Source organism: Apaloderma vittatum, unplaced genomic scaffold (genome assembly GCF_000703405.1).
Source record: "Apaloderma vittatum isolate BGI_N311 unplaced genomic scaffold, ASM70340v1 scaffold28640, whole genome shotgun sequence".
Lineage (NCBI taxonomy): Eukaryota > Metazoa > Chordata > Aves > Trogoniformes > Trogonidae > Apaloderma > Apaloderma vittatum.
In genome coordinates, this window is record NW_009696711.1 from 30,503 (window position 1) to 52,542 (window position 22,040).

Genomic DNA, 22,040 nt, shown 5'->3' on the forward strand with positions numbered 1-22,040 from the left:
AAGCTGTAAACAATTAAGTTTGCTGCTCCAATTAAATTCTTGCTTGCTGTCCATAAAATCTTTTATGGCAGTATATTTGGGCTCCATTTATAGTATAAATTGGAAACACTGCAGTCTTTTTCTTTTGGCTTATTTGCTTTTACACCATCAAAGCAACATGGCATTTAAGTTCTGAATAGCTTATTCTCAGCAGAAGTGAGGGTTTAGTATCTGGAAACATAATGAAAATGGAATTGCTAAGTTTTATATAGAAATAACGTATCCCAAGTCATCCCTTTTGATTTGCTCACTGCTGTTATAGCTCAAAAAAGATTTGGTTGAGTGTCAGGCATTTTACAGTGAAACCAAGGTAACTCAATTACAAGATCAATTATTCCCGTTGGTGGTGACATTGTGGTGTACTCCATGAGCAAGTCATGCAAGTCCTGATTCTTCCATCAGTCTGTAGAACAGTCCCTTCTGAGCTATTAAGTGTTCCAGAGTATCAAATTCAGCTATCTGACCATTTTCCAAGACTAGAATCCTGTGAACATTAAAACATAAGTGTAAGCTTGGGGATATACCAACAGCTGCAATAAACTTAGTTATTTCTGCTTATTTCCAAAATAAATTTCAGTCCTTGTTTGTTACTCAACCAAGCCTTCCAGCCTTTCAGCTGGGAAACAGTTGTGGATAGAAAGAGATTTCTGTTGAATGACTATTCAAGTACAGAGTTTGTGGGAGGAAAGTTTTGTGGCAACTGAGACTGGACTAAGGTTTGTGGAGATGTATTTGCCTCGTGATTTTAAGTTGACAGAAAGAGCTGTAGCTGTGGTTTCACTGTCAGTGCAGGAGGAAGGACTATGACACAGCGTGAAGCACATCATGTGGGAATCAATCATCTTCAGTTAACCTGTTGATGCTGACTGTAGCTCTTACAATCCCTAGAGCAAAGCTTTGAGGGTTAAACACAAAAAGGACAGAAATTAAATTGCTGTTCACTAACACTGGTTAGTGTGGTTTGTCTAGTTGTCTGTGTCTCCCTTCCTCTGTAGGAAAGTGGCTGAAGATATTACCTGTCACAGTCCATGACGGTGTTTATCCGGTGAGCTATTGTTAACACCGTGCTGTCTTTGAACTGAGTCTTCAGGGTGGAGTGAATCTGAAGATCAGTTTCTAAATCTACTGCTGCTGTGGCCTCATCTAGAATGAGGATTTTGGCTTTCCGAAGAAGTGCTCTGGCCAGACAAACCAGCTGTTTCTGACCAGTGCTGCAAGTAAGAAGAGAGATTGTAAACAGAGCAGCAGTCACTTTTGCCTGGGGTCAGGGTATGTGATAAAATTTGAAATAGTAATTAAAAGGTGATTGTTCCCTTTCCCTAACAGGATGATTGAGGCTAACCTAAGGAAATGAAGGGAGTGTATTACTATAGCTCCTAGGAGATCTGCACTTGGAAGAGGATTACATACTTAAAATACTTTCAATACTTAAAACAGTGTTTTAAGTATTGCAAAAACACAAGCCACCACAGTAATTCAGTCTCAAAGGTCTTCTACTTGATCTCTTATGATTTGATTTCACACTGCTAAACAGGACAATAGTGCAGCAATTTGCTGTCGTGGTGCCTTTTTTAAAATTATTTTTTAAGTTAATTAGACAATTAGATTCCTTGTCCCACTAGTTCTATGCTCTGCAAACCCATGGGCTGGCACTGCCCCGCCACTGTCCTTCTGTAGTTAAGGTACCTTAGGTTTTCCCCTTGGTCAGCGCACTCGTATTCCAACTGATCTGGCAAATCTGCGACAAAGTTCTTGAGCTGAGTCAGTTCCAAAGCTGTCCAGATGTCTGCATCAGTGTATTGGTTTAATGGGTCAAGATTCATTCTCAGAGAGCCAGAGAACAAAACTGGGTCCTGAGCACAGAGACAGTACAAAGAGCTCCTGAAATTAATTACAAAAACAGCTCTCCATTTTTCCCTGCTGGCTCCAAATCTGTGGTTGATGTTACATTGAGTGGGAATTCAGCATAGCATAGAAGTTGTTTTCCCCTTCAAAATTTCTAAATGTCTTTCCTCTCACAGAATCTTTATAAACCCTTCCTAGGTGTTAAGACTTAAAATACTGCGGAAGCGTTTTGGAAATTAATTTCATACCTGGGGAATGACAGTTATTTTGGTTCTAAGGTCATGGAGACCTAGCTGAGCAATATCTAGCCCATCAATTAGAATCGCTCCTTCTGCAGCTTCCACTAATCGCAGCAGTCCCACAGCAAGAGTAGATTTCCCAGCTCCTGTTCTTCCAGTTATGCCGATCTGTAAAGTGCAATGGAAAGTTTTCGGTTTTGATGTTGATCATCTTCCAGTTGGACAGATCTGTTGTGTAGTTCCTCTTGGTCTTTTGAAGAGACACAGCTTTGCATGGATCAAATCTTTCAGGCAGTTCAAGATACACATAGTCTGGCAATGCATTCTTAAAATAGCAATATATTCTTAAAAGGAATAATTTATAATTTGTTTTGTATGAAAAGGAATCTTGAAAGCCTTTGATGGGAAGCATAACTGCAACACTTAGCAGCTAGAACCGAGCCTTGATGTGGCACTAGATTTAAACGTGAAAATTCCTGTTGCTGTAACTATGCTAAACTTAGGTGAAATTAAATTTCACTCAGAAGAATATCTAGTGTATGGAACGATCCTGTAGGGAAGGGACCACATCTGCCCACTGCGAAGCACTGCTCACATTTTGTAGCTCTTCTGAAACAAGTAGCTTTACTTACCTTCTCTTGCCCGTTGATGGTTAGATTGATGTGCTTCAGCGCCAAGTCCAAATTTGGCCTGTATTGCAAACTGTAGTTCCTAAATTCAACTCTTCCTTCAGTGAGCCAAACTTGATCTTGAAGTTTGCCATTCAGAGTCCAAGGTGCCTAAACAGATGAAAACAAACAGCAACCTATAAAGCTGATATAATCAAGTGGCCATAGTAAAATGGGAAGTTTATGAAGATGTCTGCACCAAACTCCCACGATTTATTTACTGTTTCCAAAAGAGGAAAAAGGCATCTAGCTCTCTTGTTCCAAATGTTGACTTTTTAATTTATGCAAAGATGCCAATTGTCTTCACTGAAAATGGGGATAAACATTTGTTTGCATGTCAGAGTTCTGACATTATGAATGCTTCAATAAAAAAGTTATTTATATGCCTCTGTAAACAGGACTGTGAAAGTGTCCTTCAGTAGAATCTCAGGGCAGCATATACAGAAATAATTTTAATGAATACAGAACAAAAATGATTACACTGCAGACTTTTAGTGGCCAAAAGGCTATCTAGCAGCCATCAGTTATCAGAGAGTTGCATCTGAACTCACGCAATAAACACATATTCCAAATATGGGCAGAAAATACAGCTCATTCCATAAGTGTTACCAAGTGAAGCTATTTTAATGGCTTAACTGTCTTAAGGAAATAATGATCAGAGGTTATAAAACAAGTCTAATCAGCTGGATAAAAAACAAATGCTGCAGTTCTTTAAAGGAAACATAACTGGCCTTTCAGAAGGGGAAAACTAGGGGCTTTGTCCAGGTAGAACAAAAATGTTACTCATTTAGTATGCAGAGATGTTCACCTCTGCTAGTAAGATCAGTAGTTGGTTAGCTACCTCCTTAGGAGTCTTCAGATACTCTCTTACTCTCTCCACAGAAACAGTGTTGTTCTCTATTTCTGTCCAGGAGCGCACCATCCAGTTCAGAACACCAGTTATCTAGCAGAAAGAAACAGAAGCATTAGGGTTGACAGAGTAAGTCTTGATCTGTGCTTGTGAGGTACCTGGTATTTTTTCTTAGTGTTTAGCTGGTGAAGAGGTCTCTATTTTTAATTGCTTCAAAAATCATCCCTTAAAAGGCTAAAAAAATAACAACCAGGCATCCCTGTGAAAGTTTGTAAAGCTGTGTTTAAAGAGCCTAGCCAGCTCCCTCCGCAGCTGCTTCTCAGCAAGGTTACAGAGAATGAAATGCTTCTGACTTGGATGCTAAAAGATAGTGTAGCTACTCCTTAGGCTATTGTGTAACTAATCTACAAGCAGATAAGACAGGCACTGAAGACCTTCCTTCAGTTGCTCAGAGCATGTGCTAGTGCATGTGTTTGAGGTTCATTCTCCAAGGGCCTGTGGACTCCAGATGCTCTGAGTTTCAGCAGTGACAGCAGGGTTTGGTAGGAAAAGGCATCTAGAAAGCCACAGAAATTGTTAAAATTGTCTAATTTCTTAGAAATTAAAATGCCAGTTGCTTTTGATGAAAGGTGAGTATGGTATTACTTGAACACTGAGTTACCTGAAGAGCGCATGAAATGGAGAAGCCAGCAGTGCCTGGACTAAGACGTGTTCTGCCCATTGCTGCAAACAGTGCTGCAAACAACACGATGCCATTGCCTAGAAGTTCCAGGTTTGTAGCAAGCCACCTGCAAGAGGAGGAGAGCACAGGGCTGTTGCTGGGTGTCCTTGTCCTTTCTCCCAACAGAATCTGTGATTACTTTGCAAAACACTTGTGGAGCTGCTGGGATACAGGATGCTCAATAAAGCTCGTGGCATGCCCTGGTTGCTCTTATCCAGCCGCTTTGGAGCTCATAAATGGCTCCAGTCTGTCCGAACTGGTTGGCTGATGGTCTCGGGATTTGCTCCAAGGCCTGTTGGATGAGAGCAGCCAGTTTCTTGGACGAGTTGCTCTAACATCTCTCCTTCTGGTACTTCTCGCTTTTTCCACAGCTGGTGGCTGATGGCTCTATTGTCTGATGGGTTCTGCGTCTACCACAGGCCTTGTTGACTCTGTTGTGGGATGGTTGGCCTCACGAGGCGTGTACTGCAGCATCCTGCATTTTGGACACTGAATACCTCCAGCAGCGTGCCAGCATGTTTGTGTGCCCCTAGCCACGCACAATGGAGATGGGAGCATACTGGTTGTGTGAGGGGCACATTGCCAGGGAGGGGTGCAGCGCGAGTGATAATGAAAGAGGCTGCCCTACCCCAAAAATACTGTGCGCCCCGTCTCATCTTCTCTGTACCTCCACCTAAGCCCTGAGAGCAGCCATCTCCACTCACCAAGGCCACAAGAGTTAACTATCATATTTTTTTCAACACAGCAGATAGGTACCTGTCAGCAACTGCTCCAGGGAAGCATATTCGCTGATTTTCATCCACTAGAGAGTTGCTCTTCAAAATAAACCTCTCCTGGTCCTTGTAAGCACGGATCACGTTACTCCCTTGGAAAGTTTCTGAAATGTGGGAGTAGATGGGCGACCTGCTGGCAGCCTCCATGCGTCTCAGCTGGCAGGAGGTGATGACGTAGAAGTGCTGGTACAAAGGGAAAGGGAAGGGGAAGTAATTAGAAGGTTTAAATGTCTCCATGGAGGTGCCCCCCCCAAAATTTGGGAATGCCTCAACAAGTGCAATAGTTCGTACTATCTTAGTGCTATAAAACCTAATGTGTATGTTTGAGATGCCCTTAAAAGGTGAGGTAGTGTTTCTGCCTGTGTTATGTCCTATATTCATTAAGAATAACCTCATGGTTACTTACTGCAAATAAGCCAGGGTGCTCTGAACTCACAGAGCCTCTAAACTCACACTTGCTTTTTCCTGTAGATCAGCCTTTTGCTTGATGGAGGCAAACTTGTCCCCTTACTTGCCCCTCCCTCATATTCAGTCCTAGCTGGCAAAGCATGTATGGTTTCAGAGCCCAATAGGAGAGCTGCAGGGCATACACAGATATATTCAAAAGCAGTGTAGGCATTCTAGAGGAAAGGGAAAATGCTTTTGGTCTTAATAAGATTGCATTTCCAGTAACGAATACAAGGAATATAGCTCTAGGTAGGATTTGAGCTGGACATCAGAAAAGCACAAGCCTCTTTGTGAGGTCTCTGGGATGGTTTGGAAGGCTGGGGTGATGTGGGAAGAGCTGCTGACGTTACTCTTACTCAGATGCAATTCAAGATGATGAAACTAGTTTCTGCATGTGCTTCCTCGTAAGAAATGGAAGGAGGCTTTTCTGCAGGGCCATGGCCGTACTGCTTCAGCCTCTCCTGTCTGTATCTCTACGAGCTCCTACCTGGAATGCAGCGTAAAGAACAGTCAAGGGCACTATAGCCATTGCTGCCCATGGTGTAGCCACTATAATCACGAGGTAGATCTCCAGCAAGTTGAACAAGAATCCCAGCAAGGACTTCAGCTTGTCAGGGATGACAGAATCAATAGCATCCATTTCTCTGGAGAAGAGGTTCAGCAAGTTTCCGATGGGTGTTTGCTCAAAGAAGACCATTGGGGATCTAGCAACGTTCCTTAGCAACTGCAGAAATAGCTTGTGCGATGCTAATGTGCCACCGAGGAGGACTGCTGCTACGGAGACAAATCTGCCAAGGGCTGTAATGTAAAAAATAATTATTAATAGGTCTGAAGAAATTCACCTTGGAGCTCTCCTTTGCAAGATCATGATGTTCACCTAGTACCAGTGAAAGTTAAGTTCTTCTTTTTCTTTCAAAAGAACATAAACCAGGACTTAATTCATCATGGAGAAGAGCCACCACTTGCACTTCGATATGATTAATTTCTAGTGGAGGAATGGAAAGGGATAAGAGGAAGAAAGACAGGCAGAACATGTTGGATATAAGGGAGTGGGATAGAAAAATAAGGATGTTGTAGTTCTTCCATTGCTGAATGTTTTTAAGGGGCTCAGGTCATTTAGTTCCAGCAGGAGATATAAAGGAAGACACTACTCATCATGGTCTGCTGAAGGACAGAGGAGAACACTTCTGGCACACTATGAAGTAAAATTTCAGGCAGTAACACCAGTAACACTGTTTGGATCCCTTAGAAATCCTCTCTGTGCGTCAGAGCATGTAGTTTTAGGTCCTATGCCAAACCTTTAGGGCTGGTGCCAAAAGCCTAGGAGGCTAAGAGCCCATGGGTATGCACTTGATATTTTGAGAAAATATCCTGGATATGGGAAAGGGAAATATAGAGAAGAATTAGGTGAACAAGTTAAACAAACCTTGAATAACTCCCAGCGCGCCAAAGACTCCAACTCTCAACTCTGCATGCTGTTGTGTCCCGTTGTGAACAGGGTCATCTGTCCACATGCTGAGCCAGTAACCACGAGAAAATGACACAGTTTGCTGAGATGTGAACAGCAGGACGATGTACACACACAGCGGTAAGCCCATCGCCTTCAGGTAGGCTGCATAAATTGAAGAACTAACCTAGAGTGAAATAATTTGGGAAGAATAGGGGGAGTGGTTGGGAGGATCAAGCTTGTTAGCTAGGAGAAGCAGCTCTGAAACAAGGGATGATTTATTATGGTATATTTGCTCAGCTGTATGTCATGGGCCGTAGCAACTCTGTTAATTCTCTTTTTTGTTTTTCTTATGGTTAAATAATGAAGCCATACTTAAATAAATCCATGGTGTTAATGAGCGATTATTATCAACTGATGGATGTTACTGCAACAGGCTCATGTTACTGCTGGAATGCTCATAAGGCTTTCCTTATGCTGGGCAGTGGTTTTCATTTGTCCTTAGTGTGAGAACTATCATGTATCCCACTAAGTGCTTGTGTGAGTAGCTACTGATCAGCAGAGGTGAGGGAGATCCTAGTCTGGCTAATTCTGTGCTTCCCTAGAGGAAGAGCTGGCTTCTCTGGGGTGTCTGGTCTCTTACTCTCATCTCTTCTCAGTACCAGTATGTCGCCTGAGCTGTTTGTTTCCTCCCCACGTTCTACAGCTGCAACTATGTGCCCTGAATACTCATCCATGCATGACTCCTCCTAGCTGGAATCTCCCATCTGCTTCTTTCCTTTCACAGTACCCTCCTTGCCTCAGCCTTCTGAGGTGCTTCTCTTGCCCCTTCCCACCAGCCTCAAGAGTTCATGGACAGATTCAAGATGGAAAGTCTCATGTAATCCATCCTCTTCTGTCCCTTCCCACCACCTCACCCTGATTGCCCCAGTGCACTTTGCCCGTTCAGGTCAACTTTCAAATCAGAATCCCTCTCTTTGAGTGGTGATAAATTAAATTTTTTTTTCCTCTCTCTCACGCCCATCATGTGCTCTCTGTAATGTACGTGAGTTATTTCTGTCTTGGAACTAGTACTTGGGACATACACTTTGCACGGAAGGTGTGATGTAAAGTAGTGCTAAAATGACTTTATCTCAATTACAGGGAAAACCTGTACAGCTCAGCTGACTTCTCTGGAGTTGCACTGGTTTAACTTAGGCAGTGCCTGCCAAGAGTGAGTAAGCAATCAAGCCACGGTATGTGTCTTTGCCTTTAGAGGAAGGTGCTGTGCTTACCCTGCCGTGCTGAGTTTTCTCTCCCTTGGTTAATCCTTCTTCAGTGGCTGCAGCAGTGGCACAGTCCTGACTTACAGGAATGGCTTCCCTTCCCATAGCAGAAGATTTGACTGAATTGCCACTTCATAAAGAAAACAAAAATCCTTTCAATTTTAAGCCATGGCGATGAGTTTTTTAAAGCTGGATCTCCTTAACCCATCCACCCCTATATTCATGCCTATTTTAAGCACTGCAGTTTTCAGAGTCCTCCCGAGTGACCCCAGCCATTGTCTGTATTTGCCACAGGGACTGGGCTCTGTCAGGCTGTTACCAAACAGGCGTTAAGCGTTTGCTGGCTGTGCCTGGTTTGAAACGCGTCAGACCTTACAGCCTCGCTGGGAAGTGAACAGCACGCAAAAGTATCGCCATGCCTTGTACGTGAGCTCCGGAACAAATTCTGGCTCTTTGTGAAATATGGAGAAAATATTAGTCAACCTCTACATTCAGGAGCAGTTTCTTACGTATTCTTGAGATTTGCTTGTTTGCTCTTATTTATTAATTTACCTATTCAATCCCAAACCTGTATTGTACTCAGTAAGAGCCTCCAGGGAGGCTTGTATGGGCTTTTGGAGCAAGGTCTTCAGTGTCTGAGACAGCTTTAAGCTTACCTAAGGAGATCCTGTGATGGACCATTTCTAGAGGTGATGGTGCCTTTGGTGTCTCCTATAGCTGTGAAATAAATGGATATTTTTTTCCTCAATGCTTTAGAAACTCATTTTGTCCTGTATTGCCCTTGAGAGACTGGTAATACAGAGTAAAGATTTATTATAAAAATTGTTTCTAATGGTAGAAATACCAAGGTGAAGCTTAAAGAATAGCACATATAGTAGGTAATTCTGTTTACTGCATGATTGTCGTCTCTTAAGATGAAACTATTTATTCAAGAATCGGTTTTGCCATGATGAGTCAGCTAATTTGACAGGCATGTTTTTCCCCACTGTAAGCAACAGCTTTCTGTGACTGAATCTGAGTGTTAAATGTCCATGATAAAACAAATGTAATATTGGCTTTTTCAGATTTATTACCTCTTGCCTCTTCTCAACTGTGAACAGCAGCAGATCCCCCTCCCTCACAGCTCTTTAATGTTATTTATGATATTCAGGAAACAACTGACTGATAGACTTAGGAAGAATGATTCCAGCTCATTTGAGTTACCTGAAAAACTAGCACCTGCCTTCTCTTCTGCAGTGATGTGTGAATGAAGAAATTCTGCAAAGGGCCCATTTCTCTGTAGAAGTTCTTGGTAGGAACCCATTTCTGAGATCATTCCATCTACCAGAAAAACAATGTTGTCCACTTGAGGCAAAATGTTGATTGTGTGAGTCACCAGCACCCGAGTCTGTTTGAATAAAGGGCAAACAGTTATAAATGTTCTGATGCTTTCCTGCTCACTTGAGCTGTTGCAGTCAGCTGTCTTCTGAAGACAGACATGTACTCAGCATGAGCTATGATTTTTTTTTACTAACTTGGAGTTAATTTTTTAATTTATTCCTAATAATTCTGACTGTCTCTTTGATTAAGTTTATCTTTTCTGCACTTTCAGAATGGGCACAGATACATTTTTGCAGTCTTTTACAGCTTAGGATTTATAACACACCTTGTCCTTCAGTAAGCCTTTGGGTCCAAGAACGTGTTCAAAAATGTGCTGTCCAACATGGGCATCAACAGCTGAGAGGGGGTCATCGAGTAGGTAAATTGAAGCCTTCTGGTACACAGCTCGAGCAAGGTTCAGTCTTTGCTTCTGCCCTCCAGATATATTTATTCCCTGTAAAAATGTATTGATGCTGTTTGTTTCAAAGCTGCAGCATATTTATCAACTGTTGGCTTAATTTTACACTGAGGTTTTATGACTTCCTTCTTTATAAGTCAGTGCATTGCCCTCCCTCCCTCCAAATGGGCTCGAGATGCAGAGGCAGATTCTCCTGAGCAGCTCCACTCTCCTGCAACAGAGGACCCAAGAATGACCTGGATTTGTAGGTTTTTGTCTTAAGCATCTCCTGTATCTCCGGTTAGGTTAACTGACAGGAGGTGGGCTTCAGACCCTGTTAATCATGGCCCAGCTTCTTAGAAATTAGCAAGCACTTGCCTCCTGCAAGTTTATTCCTTTTGTAGACGTTTTAAGCAGGACAGCCAAAGTTGTAGCTACTCATGGAAAAGTTGGCCAAAATAAAAATCTAAGCTAGTACCTTCTCTCCTATTTCACTCTTCTGCCCTGCAGGGAAGCTCTCCAAGTCAGGCTGCAGTGCACAAGCATCTATCACTCTACTGAACCATGTTTCATCCATCTCTTTCCCAAAGAGAATATTATCTTCCACTGAAGCGTTTTGTATCCAAGCTTGCTGGGGGACGTAAGCTGCGGTGTCCTATGAAAGTGGGAATGGAAGAATGTGAACAATCTTTATCATAAGCTCAGCTTGACACTGTGGGAACCCATCTTTGAAGAAAAAGTCTCCCAGTTAGATTTACAGAAATCTGGGATATCATCACATTGACAGATGGCTTTGCAAACATGAGTCTGCACTTCCATTATCTTATAGAGGAGGAAGCAGAGGTGCAAGTACATGTGATTTATCAGGATGCCACTGTGCTCACTGCCAGAGTGGGAAATGGAACTGGATCTTTGAAGTCCTGTTCCAGTTTCCCTCCCCACGGTTAAGGCTTATCTGAGAGGTCTTAAGCACCTTCACATAATTAAATGCAGGCTGCTACATAGAGCCTTTGTTAAAATTCAGCAGTAAATAAGGCTTTAATCAAATGTTCCTGAAGACAGCCTAATTTAGAAGTAAATGCTCAGGGGAAAATTTACCTTCATGGTCACAGAGCCGTCAGTCTTCTCCAGCTCACCAAGTAACGCTGACAGCAAGGAAGACTTTCCAGCGCCCACTTGGCCAACTACAGCAAGCAAGGAGCCTTGTGGCACAGTAAGATCTATGCTATAGAGAAAAAATTAGTCTCTTACTACCCTCTAGATACACTTTCTGAAAAGAACATGACCAAAATTCTTGCTATTGTCCTGCAGCAATAAAACACAGATCCAAGACCCAGGCTAGCCCAATATCAAATATAAAATATTTCTGAACACAGAACTTTTCAACACTGTTTCTCCCCTAAAACTGCAATGCCTTTTGAAATAAGCACGTAGTGATATCATATACAATATCTGTGTACCATCAATTCTACTTTTTTTGACTTAAATGACTGTAATTTCCTATTTTGACAGGAAAATTGTGTAAAGAAATAGTCTCCATATATTAAGGCAATATCCAGATATAGGCATCTTCCCACTTCTGTGCTCCCAAGCATAAAAGTAAGATTACATTTTCTGTGACCTTATTATTTTCAGAATTCAATGTTAAATATGAAGCCAACTCAGAATGCTCTGGATATTCCATACTGGTTTCACTCAGACCCTGATGAATTAGTTCATTCAGCATTCACCCTGACCTATGGAACTGAGATGACTAAGGGTAAGTGTGTACCTTCTGAGACAAGGAGAAGTTTCTTTGCTCCAGCAAAAAGTCCCGTTTCTTATGGTGATACTTGCCTGTACTAAAATACAAGGAGAATTAGAACACTTGTAAATGCAAAGGTAGGTACAGAAACTTTCATATTTATGTGACTTTATGTTTCAGTGTGTTTTTATATGTTAGCTCAGTGGTTTGAGTGTGGTGCTGACAACAATGACCAACACCAAGGTCACGGGTTCGATTCCCGCTCGGTCCCCATGTGTTGCCCAGTCTAGTCGAGAGGTGGCGTCCCTGCCCATGACAGGGAGGTTGGACTAGATGATCTCTAAGCTCCCTTCCAGCCTAGGCCATTCTATGATTCTATATTACATAAAATGAACTTTAAGTATGAAAAGAAAGGATTAATTACTGTGTTAGTTTTCATGGTTAGAAATCAACAGGCCTGAGATAAAGTGACAGTAAGGGGCAAACATTTTTCCCTCTTGACTGTGGTAGGCACCCTAGGAGTGGTAGCTGACCAATGGAAGCTACTCCTCTTATAAGACAACAATGCCAACACAAAAGCTCACCACAGTCAGAGGTGTTTCTGTTTGAACTCTCAGGGTTCAGTTCTTCCAGATTCAGAAAAGCTGCTAAGCGATTTAAAGAAACTTTGGCCTGAAATAAAGCAGCACAGAAAAGAGTAAGATGTAGAATAGAAAGGGAGCTAAAACCCAAAGTGAAGATTTTACTTGAAGACCCACTAAGAATATTGACTGGGTCCTGTGTTGAAAATGCTTTTGGCTTAGACAGACAAATGCAGCTCTTCCTTGTGTTAACTACCTATATTTCCACTTGGCTTAGCAAAAAGGCCCCAAAACATATTCTTCCCTGTGTTTTCTGTTTACACAGTGAAATTAATGCTTTTTTTCTCAAATTCATTTTGCAATCTTTCCAGTGATTGCTTCTAAACATGGAGGGCTGTGACAGTCTTCTTGGGGTGCAAGAGGGAAATTAATTTTCCAATGACTTCTTTTCTCTCTGGCCTGGGCTAGCAGGGTTTCCACTGATCTCCCATGGAGATTTTGCTCCATCTGTTCTGTTTTTAATCACAAAAATTGGAAATGGAAGCAGCTCTGAGATGTAATGGTGCTTGTAATTGGCCCCCAAAGACATAAGAGGGTTTTTTGGATGACTATTTTGTCAATATAGGGAGCATTTCTGAAAAACAGTACTACAAAGTACCTTTAGCTGCGAGTCCTGGCACTTCACTGTTTCTCAATGGCAATTAAGTATCTAGCCCTGATGTTTCAAGCCCTAAGACATCCCTACCTTTTGCTGTTAATGGTGCTATGTAAAAACCCACTTATGGCCAATGAAAAAGGAGCATAGCGTGCACTTAACCTGGACAGCTGCGTTTATGGAGAATGGCAGGAAGGAGTGTGCTGTGTTGAGAATATTGATCAGTGTTACAGATACAAAGGCCTTCTGAGCATCCAGGATGTGTGTGTTATCCACCAGGGTGTAGACAGCAAACATGACAAATGCAATCTGAAAGAGAACAATGGAAAACCAAACAATTTCCTTCAGATATGGAGGAGAATGGTTCAAGGGCGACAGGCCCCTTCCTACACACTCTGGAGCCCATTTAGTTAAATCCAGGCTTTCGCACATGTCCATGGTACCTGTCCTGCAGATATCACAGGCAAAGGTATTGCATGTTGATGACAAAACTGATCATTTGATGTTTGTTCTGGTGCTGCAGCCACAGCAAGGTGAAAGCGCAGCCATTTCCTCTTGAAAACACACATGGCTGAGCTGCAACAGCAAGTGCAAAAGTGGCTTGTGCAGCTACTGACTGTACCGTGAACTCTGTCTAGCTTGGAGGTCTCCAGGTGGTCCCTGCAGAGCAGGTCAGTCTGCCTGCAGCACGGTGCCGGGCCAGACAACCTGTCCATGGAACTGTTAGGGCAGTGTCAGTGTCTGCGTGGCTGATTCCAATCGGTGCAGCAACTTCTGTGAGACCACCAGCTCCTCTGGGCAAATATTGTCTTTAGCTGTCCTAAAGGAAAAATCTGTCCAGGCAGGAGCACAAAGAGAAATGGAAGTAATAGCACACGTTTTATGAAGGAAATTGAACTGCTCACTAGGAAGGTTGATGAATGGAAAGAAGCCAGAGATGCTGAGAAGAGAATCTGAGATCTTTTTAGGGCCTGAAGTTCTTGCTTCCGGATGCCAAGCACTTTCTCCATGAAGGCTTTTTCCCAGCCATACAGTTTGATTACTTTAATGTCGCTAAGAATGGCATTGGTGAGTTTGGCCCGCTCGTCTTTGTGTTTCATCTGGATCTCCTGCAATATAGGTTTGAATTTTATCATTTAATAGGTTGAATGTTTAACGGTGCAATTATTCTGAAAAAAACACCTTATTCTCACCTGTGGATGCTGAATAAATTTCTCTGCAGTTGAGATGTGTATACTGTTTTGCTTTATTTTTACTGGCAATACATAAAAACCACAGAAAAAGTGGGCAAACAAGGTAAAAGACTGCACATGCAAGAGCCTACTCTAAACTTCAAGAAACTTTGCAGGCTTCAAATCCTCCTATATTCCTCCAGACATTCATGGTAAGCATGAATAATATTAAACCATCATTTGATGTCAAACGTGATACGCTTCAGTACAATACTGATTTTTTTTTTTATTTAGTTTTTGCAACATGCCTACTGTAATAATCAGTAGCCTTGGATTCCACGTGATTCCCTCCTGCAAGAGCATGGCAGCCTTTAACTTAGATGTTAAAATAGTGTCCTAGCATAATTCAAGTCAGGAAACCACTTTATTTTTATGAAGTAAAATATACCTGAAACTGACTCCTCTTCTTGGTGATCACAAAATTCAGAGGCAATAGAAAAAGGAATACAGCAATTGAAGTCAAGGCAGATGGCCCAAGAAGCTGCCAGGAGAGAAAATGAAAGAGGAAGAACCTCTGGTGACTACCAGAAATAACTGTTTCCCATTCCCCTTGCTCACTTTCCCTCTTATTTGAACTTATGCCTAACATCCCTCACACAGCTAAACCTTTAATCTTGCCTTTGCCTTTCCTGGGAATTTTGCTCCCTAAGCACTGTGGACTGGTAACTCTCCAGGCAGGGTAACTTCTGTCATCATGCTCTGCTGAATTTATTTGCTTCCCTTTTAGGAACTAGATCCATGCTGAAAGCAATCCAGAAGCATGTTGGTGATTCAAGTAATTTCTATTTCTTTCCATCTGCTCCTGGATGTGTTAAGGAGGACATCTTGTGGAAGTGACCCAAAACAAATGCAGGTTTTGTTTAAAAAAAAACCCAGACCCTCAACAAACTATTCTTGCAGCATAGGTAACCCAGCTTGCCTGAATTTACATCAACCAGTGAGACGAAATGGTAGTGTTATTCTGTGCCACATTGACTTGGGACAGCTTTTGTATACCGGGTTCCTAACTACTTGTGTATCAAAAGAGAGAGCTTGTTTCTCTTGGTTCTGTAGTGCTCATGCTCCCATTTGTGTGCTGCCAAAAATGTGGACTAAGAAATGGGGGTTTATCCTGAGAAAATACCATAGATTGAATTAGGGGAGAAAAAAAGGATCTTTAGGTTATCGTCCTTTATTTCTAATTCAGGTTTTGCTCTCTCCTTGCTAAACTCCTTGACACCTATGAAATTCAGTGCATCCAATACTCTTTTTGAATGTCATATAATTATTGCTTTGAACTGTTTAACTGATCTTGTGGTAATCAGGCTTCCGGATGAAGTATGTCAAATTGCTATTTCAGACCTTCTCCTTTATGTTCTGTAACTGTGCCAATGGGCTGGAGCTGGAGTCTCAGCCTGCACTTGGCCACCACATTTTGGTTGAAAAGAGAGGTGACAGAGGAAAAGCTGAAGCAGAACTTTATCAGTCAGCTCAGAATAACCATACTCAGTCTTTTCTCCAGAAGAGACTGACTGCTGAATACAGGTGAGAAAACGTTGTGAAGGATCAGGTGAGGGTTCTGTACCAGTAACTTCTAAAAAGAAAAGTGATTCCACCATGCTATAGAGCTAAGAAAAAAACATGGCAATTTCAGGTTACTCAAACCAGCAAAGCTCTTAGCAGAATCTCGAAACTCTTTTTTCCTTTGATACCCAGAATAGAAAGCGATTGATAAGTACTCTCACCATATTTTTACCTGCCACAGGAAGACAAAGCAGATAATAATCCGAATAGGAGCAAGCCAGGTCCCATTAAAATAGATAATCAGATCCATTAGCTTTTGAACATCAACAGATACCAGATTAACAATTTCACCTACTGTTGCTGCTTTTCTTGATGCATTTGACATAACTAGGATCTAGACAGAGGTAGAGACGAAAGGAAAGGCATCATCAAACAACAGCTTTGGCAAAAAAAAATCCTTTTCCTTATAAATAAAGAAAAGAAAGGGCAAAGAATGTCAAATCCTAGGTATTGAAAACATGCTGTTGCCTGGGATGTGTGACTTCACTTTAAGATTAAGAATTTATTCCTTTCCCTAACTGTAATCTACAGCATAACAAAGTTTGTCTTGCTTTTTGCTCTTTCTTTCCTTTTCTTGGCTTTTCCTTCAGAAGTTAAAATCTCAAAAATAAATAGTAAAATACCTCCCACATACTGTTCAGAGTTTAATATAGCACATATAGAGTTACATCTTAAAAGCAGTTTCTAATAACATCTCCTTTGATGTTAAGAACAACATACCAATAATGTTGTAACTACTAATGCAGGGTTAGAAAAAAATGAAGCAGAAAAGGAGGCTACAGACTCACCTTCCTGTAGACAAGCCCTGTTACTGCAGTTTTCAGTCTCAACCCCAGAACAAGACACATGTACATATATCGCTGTTCAAACAGAGTCTGGAGACAAGCCAAAAGGAACATAGTGAAGGCATAGAAATAACCATGCCAGCCAGGCGCTTCTTGATCTTCAATGAACTCCAGGAAAAGGCTGCAAGATAGGAGCAAAACATTGATGAGTCCACGTAGAACAGATGAAATACCAGATGCACAAACCCACAGAAATACCAGGGATTTTTCTGTATTCTTTCTGGCTGATGTTTGTCAGTAAAATAGCAGAAGAGTTGAAAAAACTGCTGAGTATCCTGTCTTATAATATCCTGATTTTGATATTTAGCCACTCTTGGTTTTGAAGCAGTCTCTGATCTCAGCATCTTCTCATGGGAAATCTCATTTTCAGTGTTCAGGATGGTTTCCGGATTTCACTGTGTGGGTGCTGGCATACACACCTCTGCGTGAGCTCATGCACACAGCAATCTTGTGCATGGGATAGAAATACATTATAAATATGCACATACCTCAGTACCTTTGGGATGGAGAACAAGAAGACATCACAGATAACTAAGCAGACCGTGCTGAGAAGGAAATGGGTTCCAAACATGCTCCAAAATGCTTTCAGTAAGGGCGTGCTCTGACTGTGCTCTGATTTCAGTAGAACCTCTGTCTCTTCATCTTCTACTATGCCACTTCCACTCTTCTGACCCTTTTTAAATGTAGCAGACTTGATTTTTCTAAAGAAAGAAACAATGAGCTCACCACTGAAGAGTTAAAGACCCCCAAGTTCTCACAGCAGAGGATTACTTGGACCCTTTCGCGTATGCTATCCTTTTCTTCTGTTTAATGGACAAATAATTCAGTAGGATCGCCCATTCTCTTGCCCAGGTAGGAAGCACTTAACTTACGTTCAGAGCCTGAATATGTGCTGAAGCAGCCCGTCTAGTAGTCTGTGGGCAACTGAGGGCATTAAAGCCTGTCCTAAGATGGCACACCGGCAGCTGTGAGCCTAGCTGTTTATCTAAATGAGAGGCAAGAGAGAAACTGCCCAGCTGAGTTGTTGACACATTGTCTAGATCAGGTACTCACTGCTGGCTTCTGCTGTGATGCTTCTTCCACTCTCTTTCAGCCCAGGCAACAATTTCTTCGGAGGAGTCCTCTTTCCTCACTGCCCATAAGTCATCCACCCCCAGGGACTGCTGACAGCCTTTCCAGACAAGCCTGGAGAACACACAGAGTGCTCTAAGATAAGCACAGAAGGATTTGTTGTGTGTGTAAGATTTTCAAACAGATGGGCTATAAGTTAGTGCACCACAGTGAGCACATAGAGGCTTACATAAAGAAAACTACTTAGGACTATTTGTTTCCTGAATAACAATGAATATTCAGGAACAGCAGTTTTGCTTCAAATTCCTATGCTATCTTCTGTCAACATAATGAGGATTTGCCAGTAAGCCCTAATTTGTAGCCCATGCTGAGAGCTGGGTCTTGGGCAGCGGGGGACAAAGTTCAGTTTAACTTACTCTGTGGCTCAGTGAAACACAGGTGAGTCCTTATTCTAATGGCATAAGATACACAACCACTTTACTTCTGAATGCTACGCAGCAGGTGGGGCCAAAGTTTTCATTCACTGTTTTCCCCTTGCCCAGCATTTGTTAGAGGAAGGTCTAGCAGGCAGATAGGGCTGTGGCCGGCATGCAGTGATCTCTCGAGATTGCTGAAGTCTATTTCAAGATTGGGAGGATGCTGGAAAGGTATTTGGAAGGCAGAGGAGAATTATCTAAAATCACGAATTTGTGTTTTGAATTACTTTGAGAAAAGTAAGTTAAATTTTCATATTTTGATCTTGGAATAACACCTTGAGTCCCCAGAGAAAGAATTTAAATCCTCACTGCATAAGGTAAGTCAGGGACTGAGGTATTTCCTACTAGCTGTCATCTGTGCTTTCTTATGCTGCTGGTTTTCCCCTGATATTCTAGCAAAACCATTTATTTTTCTGTGTTTTCTTACCCAGAGAACCACCAGTATGTGATTTTGGAAAGAAAAGAGGTGCTGGCTTCTGGACATTGATTCTGATAAGAGGAAAAACATGGGTGATATTTATATATAGAAAAGGGCATGTGTCTGATGAGTATAATCCCCTGCTGTGCTTCCCCAGGAAAAGCAGTCAAAAAGTTAACACACACCTCATTCATTGACCCTGACACGGTAAATGTATCATGAGGGATCAATGGGATCACAAGACTTTGGAGAATTAGACTTTGAATAATTTTTCAGATGAAGTAGTATATATTATACCCAAGGACATTTATTTTCTGAAGCACCGAACTCTGCTGTACTCATACCTCTAAGCGCTGCCGCACAGGAGAACGTGGGGAAGCAATATGAGCCCTGTCTACTGGTTTCAATGAAAATAAACCTGAGTATGGGTAGAAGAGGTTTTCAGATTTTGAAAACATAGAGAGACCGAGTAGCGTTATCCCAAATTCTGCCAGTAACTGTCAGCCATGATACAGGATGATGCATCTTACATCTCTCCCAGATACTCATGTTCCTCATGCAATGCATTATGAAAAGCTCCATTATACTTACAGGATTGTTGACAGCTTTAGAGAAGAAAGGAGGGTGATCAACTAAGCAGAAAACCACAAATTCTCCTAGCACCAGGCTAACATAAAGGTAAGTTGTCACATGGTGGAAAGGGTCTTCTAGGAAGCCCTACGAGACAGAATACTGTTGAGAATGAGGTAAGAACCTTTGTGTAAAATCAGTGCAGAACGAGGGCTTCTCATGTTCTACCTGCCATAAGCTCTGAGTTTTGGTTTGAAGCATGAGATGCATTTAAATAGTAGCTGTGTAGAGCTCCTTACATAGATAACTCCTGAAACTTGATATAAGTAAATGCTGAATAATGGATGTATTTGTTATTTACAGTGATGGTTTTATCATGAGGCTTCTCAGCAGTCAAGTCAGATGTCCACGTTGCATCACAATTCAGGAAGCTTTGGGTGCTGTGAGGGATAGAAGCTCCTTGCTCTTGTTATTTCTACAAGAGGCCTGATGCTTGAATGCCTTTCAACACAGCAGCAACAAGCAAGTTCCTAGCTGTCTTTTTGTTTAGTGGCTGCCTATATTTCCCCTATTATTTAAACACACAGGTAACAAACTTTTGTTTATTCCTTGTTGTCATGAAAAGATACAAGTGTTCACCTGCAAAATGACCTCTGAGAGTTAAGTCTCAGATGTGTAAACCCAGACAGTGCTCCTCCACAAATAAACATTGACCGCAAATAATAAAAATGTATAATATACCAACATATTTATGCTGATACAAAATCTGGCATAAGGCCAGTTTTTATTTACACTGTTTACATTCATTTTGTTTTTATTCCTCTGTGAAGTCTGCTGAGCTCTCAGGAAACCACACTCTGTCTGCATTGAAAGGAATGTCGTCAGTCATTTTTTTCAGCACATATCTTGAGAGGAACTTGATTCTCCACCCCACAATCAATGAGGCAAAAAGGGCCCTATTTTTTAAGAGACTTCATACTCCTGCATGTTAGATAAGTGATTTCACTTACTCTTTCCAGGGCATGTTGGACTTTGGAACTAAACATCACAACTGCAGCCATGAATGAGAGCAGCCAGTAAATCAACAGGATGCCTGAAGACTGGATGCCCATCATTCTTTCTGCCTGGGTAAGGAACATGGCAAGGATCTGCGAGGAAGTACAGATTTGTCCAAATAAAGGGCTGGTAATGGAATGCCAAACACTATTCTCAACAGATACAATGGAGAAAAAACGGTTAGTTACTTGCCCAAACATTTCAAGATGTTCAGAGCTGCAGTATTGTTCCTAAAAGGCTAAAACTGAAAAGCATTGTGTGCAATTTTGCACTCAAGAATGTCTCTCCAGAAACAGCATATAATAATGCTGAAAGTGGGCTCACAGGCTGGGAGGATCTAGGCTATGCAAAGGCCATGACAGAAGGGGGAGACAGGCATTTAGGTTGAACAGAAATCCCGTTTCATTGTAAACCTTACTCGGTTGCCTACCCTGGTGATGAGAAACTAGATCTTGTCTTGTGGTTCCGAGACTTCTTTCTAAACACTACTGCTGCCTCGGCTCCTGCAAGGTGTACTCTGCCCACAGGGCTCTGTACTGTAGCTGTATACCCAGTGGTCTGCCACAACTCCAAAGTCCTGCTGCATCACACAGCAAAAACTCACAAAGTGTCTCCAGCCTTTGGCTCCTCATCAGCTATCTTTGTACTTAAAGACACTGAGAAACATGGGAAATAGGAGAGCTGAGCTGGGCCACGCGCAGACAAAACAAAGGAAGAATTACCATTGTGATTCCCACTACGGCAGGGCTAATGACGAATGCTGGAGCCCGTGGGATTCCTTGGCTTATTTCCCACAGTGTGAAGAAGACATTAGAAAAACACAGTATTACCAGGACAATTCCAAGGACCTGGGGCAGAAACAGCAAAACACACGGTGGAATGGACTGAAATGGTGCTGGGACGATCTACCAAACTGCATGGTCCAAGCAGCCTGGGCAGTAAGAGTGGAGAGGTGGAAGAAGAGTAGGTTTGGGACAGCGAGCATTATGGGAAGAAGTGGGGAACGAAATGGAAGTACAGGGGAGATGATCTTAAGACAGCTCTTCCTAAAACTTTACTTGATTTATACTGACGTGACTTTACTTGAGTGAGTAAACCTCAAAGCAAACACAGAGAAGGGTCATCAGAAAAGAGTTAACCTCTAGAAAAATTGTGTCAAGCTTGTGATAATGTTAGGATCAAACACCATCCTCCACCCTTACCATTTTGGTTTTGAAGATGTGGGACATCCTGATATAGCCTTTGTTTGTGTGTCGAAGATACAGGCAGTAGAAAGGAAAACAGATCCAAAGATAGGCACAAGGGATCCAAGCAATGACTGTACTCTCAAAGCACCAGGTGAATCTCGGGGTGTTCGTATACCATGTCTGGTTCCAGTCCTGTCACAGAAACAACACAGGAGCGAAACTGTAAAGCTAACGTACACAGGATCTCACCAGCTAACCTAAGTTGCTCGTGCTGCACCCGAGATCTGCTGTAACGTTATAGGAACTTGATCTGGGGTTTCAGCTGTAAAAAGCATTTGGCAACAGCGGAGCTGCTAGAGAACAGTGAAGCGTCACAGGGCAGGGAGGAGGCGGCAGCAGCATTTTGAGGGGATGGAAGTAGAAAAAGGGGTTAGAAAAGTGGAAGATGCCGAGACAGAGCATCGTGTACCACAACTAGAGAGAAAAGAAGAGAGGAAATTTAAATTATTGAATGTGGAACGAGGAAAAATAATTTAGGAGTGAAATTATTGGCATCTGGGAACCATCCGGACAGTCAGCGGGCAATGACCGG

At 42.1% G+C, this 22,040-nt stretch overlaps 1 protein-coding gene across 1 annotated transcript; it reads right to left on the reverse strand.

Moving 5' to 3' along the window:
* Nucleotides 1-414: 414 nt before the first annotated feature.
* On the reverse strand, nucleotides 415-21,640 carry ABCC6 (ATP-binding cassette, sub-family C (CFTR/MRP), member 6; the record flags this gene model as incomplete). The annotated part of the gene is made up of 30 exons (XM_009876068.1): nucleotides 415-523; nucleotides 1,056-1,250; nucleotides 1,726-1,892; nucleotides 2,133-2,291; nucleotides 2,756-2,902; nucleotides 3,633-3,734; nucleotides 4,303-4,429; nucleotides 5,119-5,318; nucleotides 6,070-6,380; nucleotides 7,009-7,216; nucleotides 8,304-8,424; nucleotides 8,951-9,011; nucleotides 9,498-9,681; nucleotides 9,940-10,107; nucleotides 10,529-10,705; nucleotides 11,149-11,275; nucleotides 11,822-11,881; nucleotides 12,369-12,466; nucleotides 13,193-13,339; nucleotides 13,936-14,139; nucleotides 14,651-14,743; nucleotides 15,998-16,159; nucleotides 16,614-16,791; nucleotides 17,159-17,371; nucleotides 17,724-17,855; nucleotides 18,645-18,706; nucleotides 19,227-19,352; nucleotides 20,216-20,353; nucleotides 20,984-21,109; nucleotides 21,464-21,640. Coding segments are annotated over 30 exons (4,479 nt in total), but the record flags the coding sequence as incomplete, so codon positions are not given.
* Nucleotides 21,641-22,040: the final 400 nt, after the last annotated feature.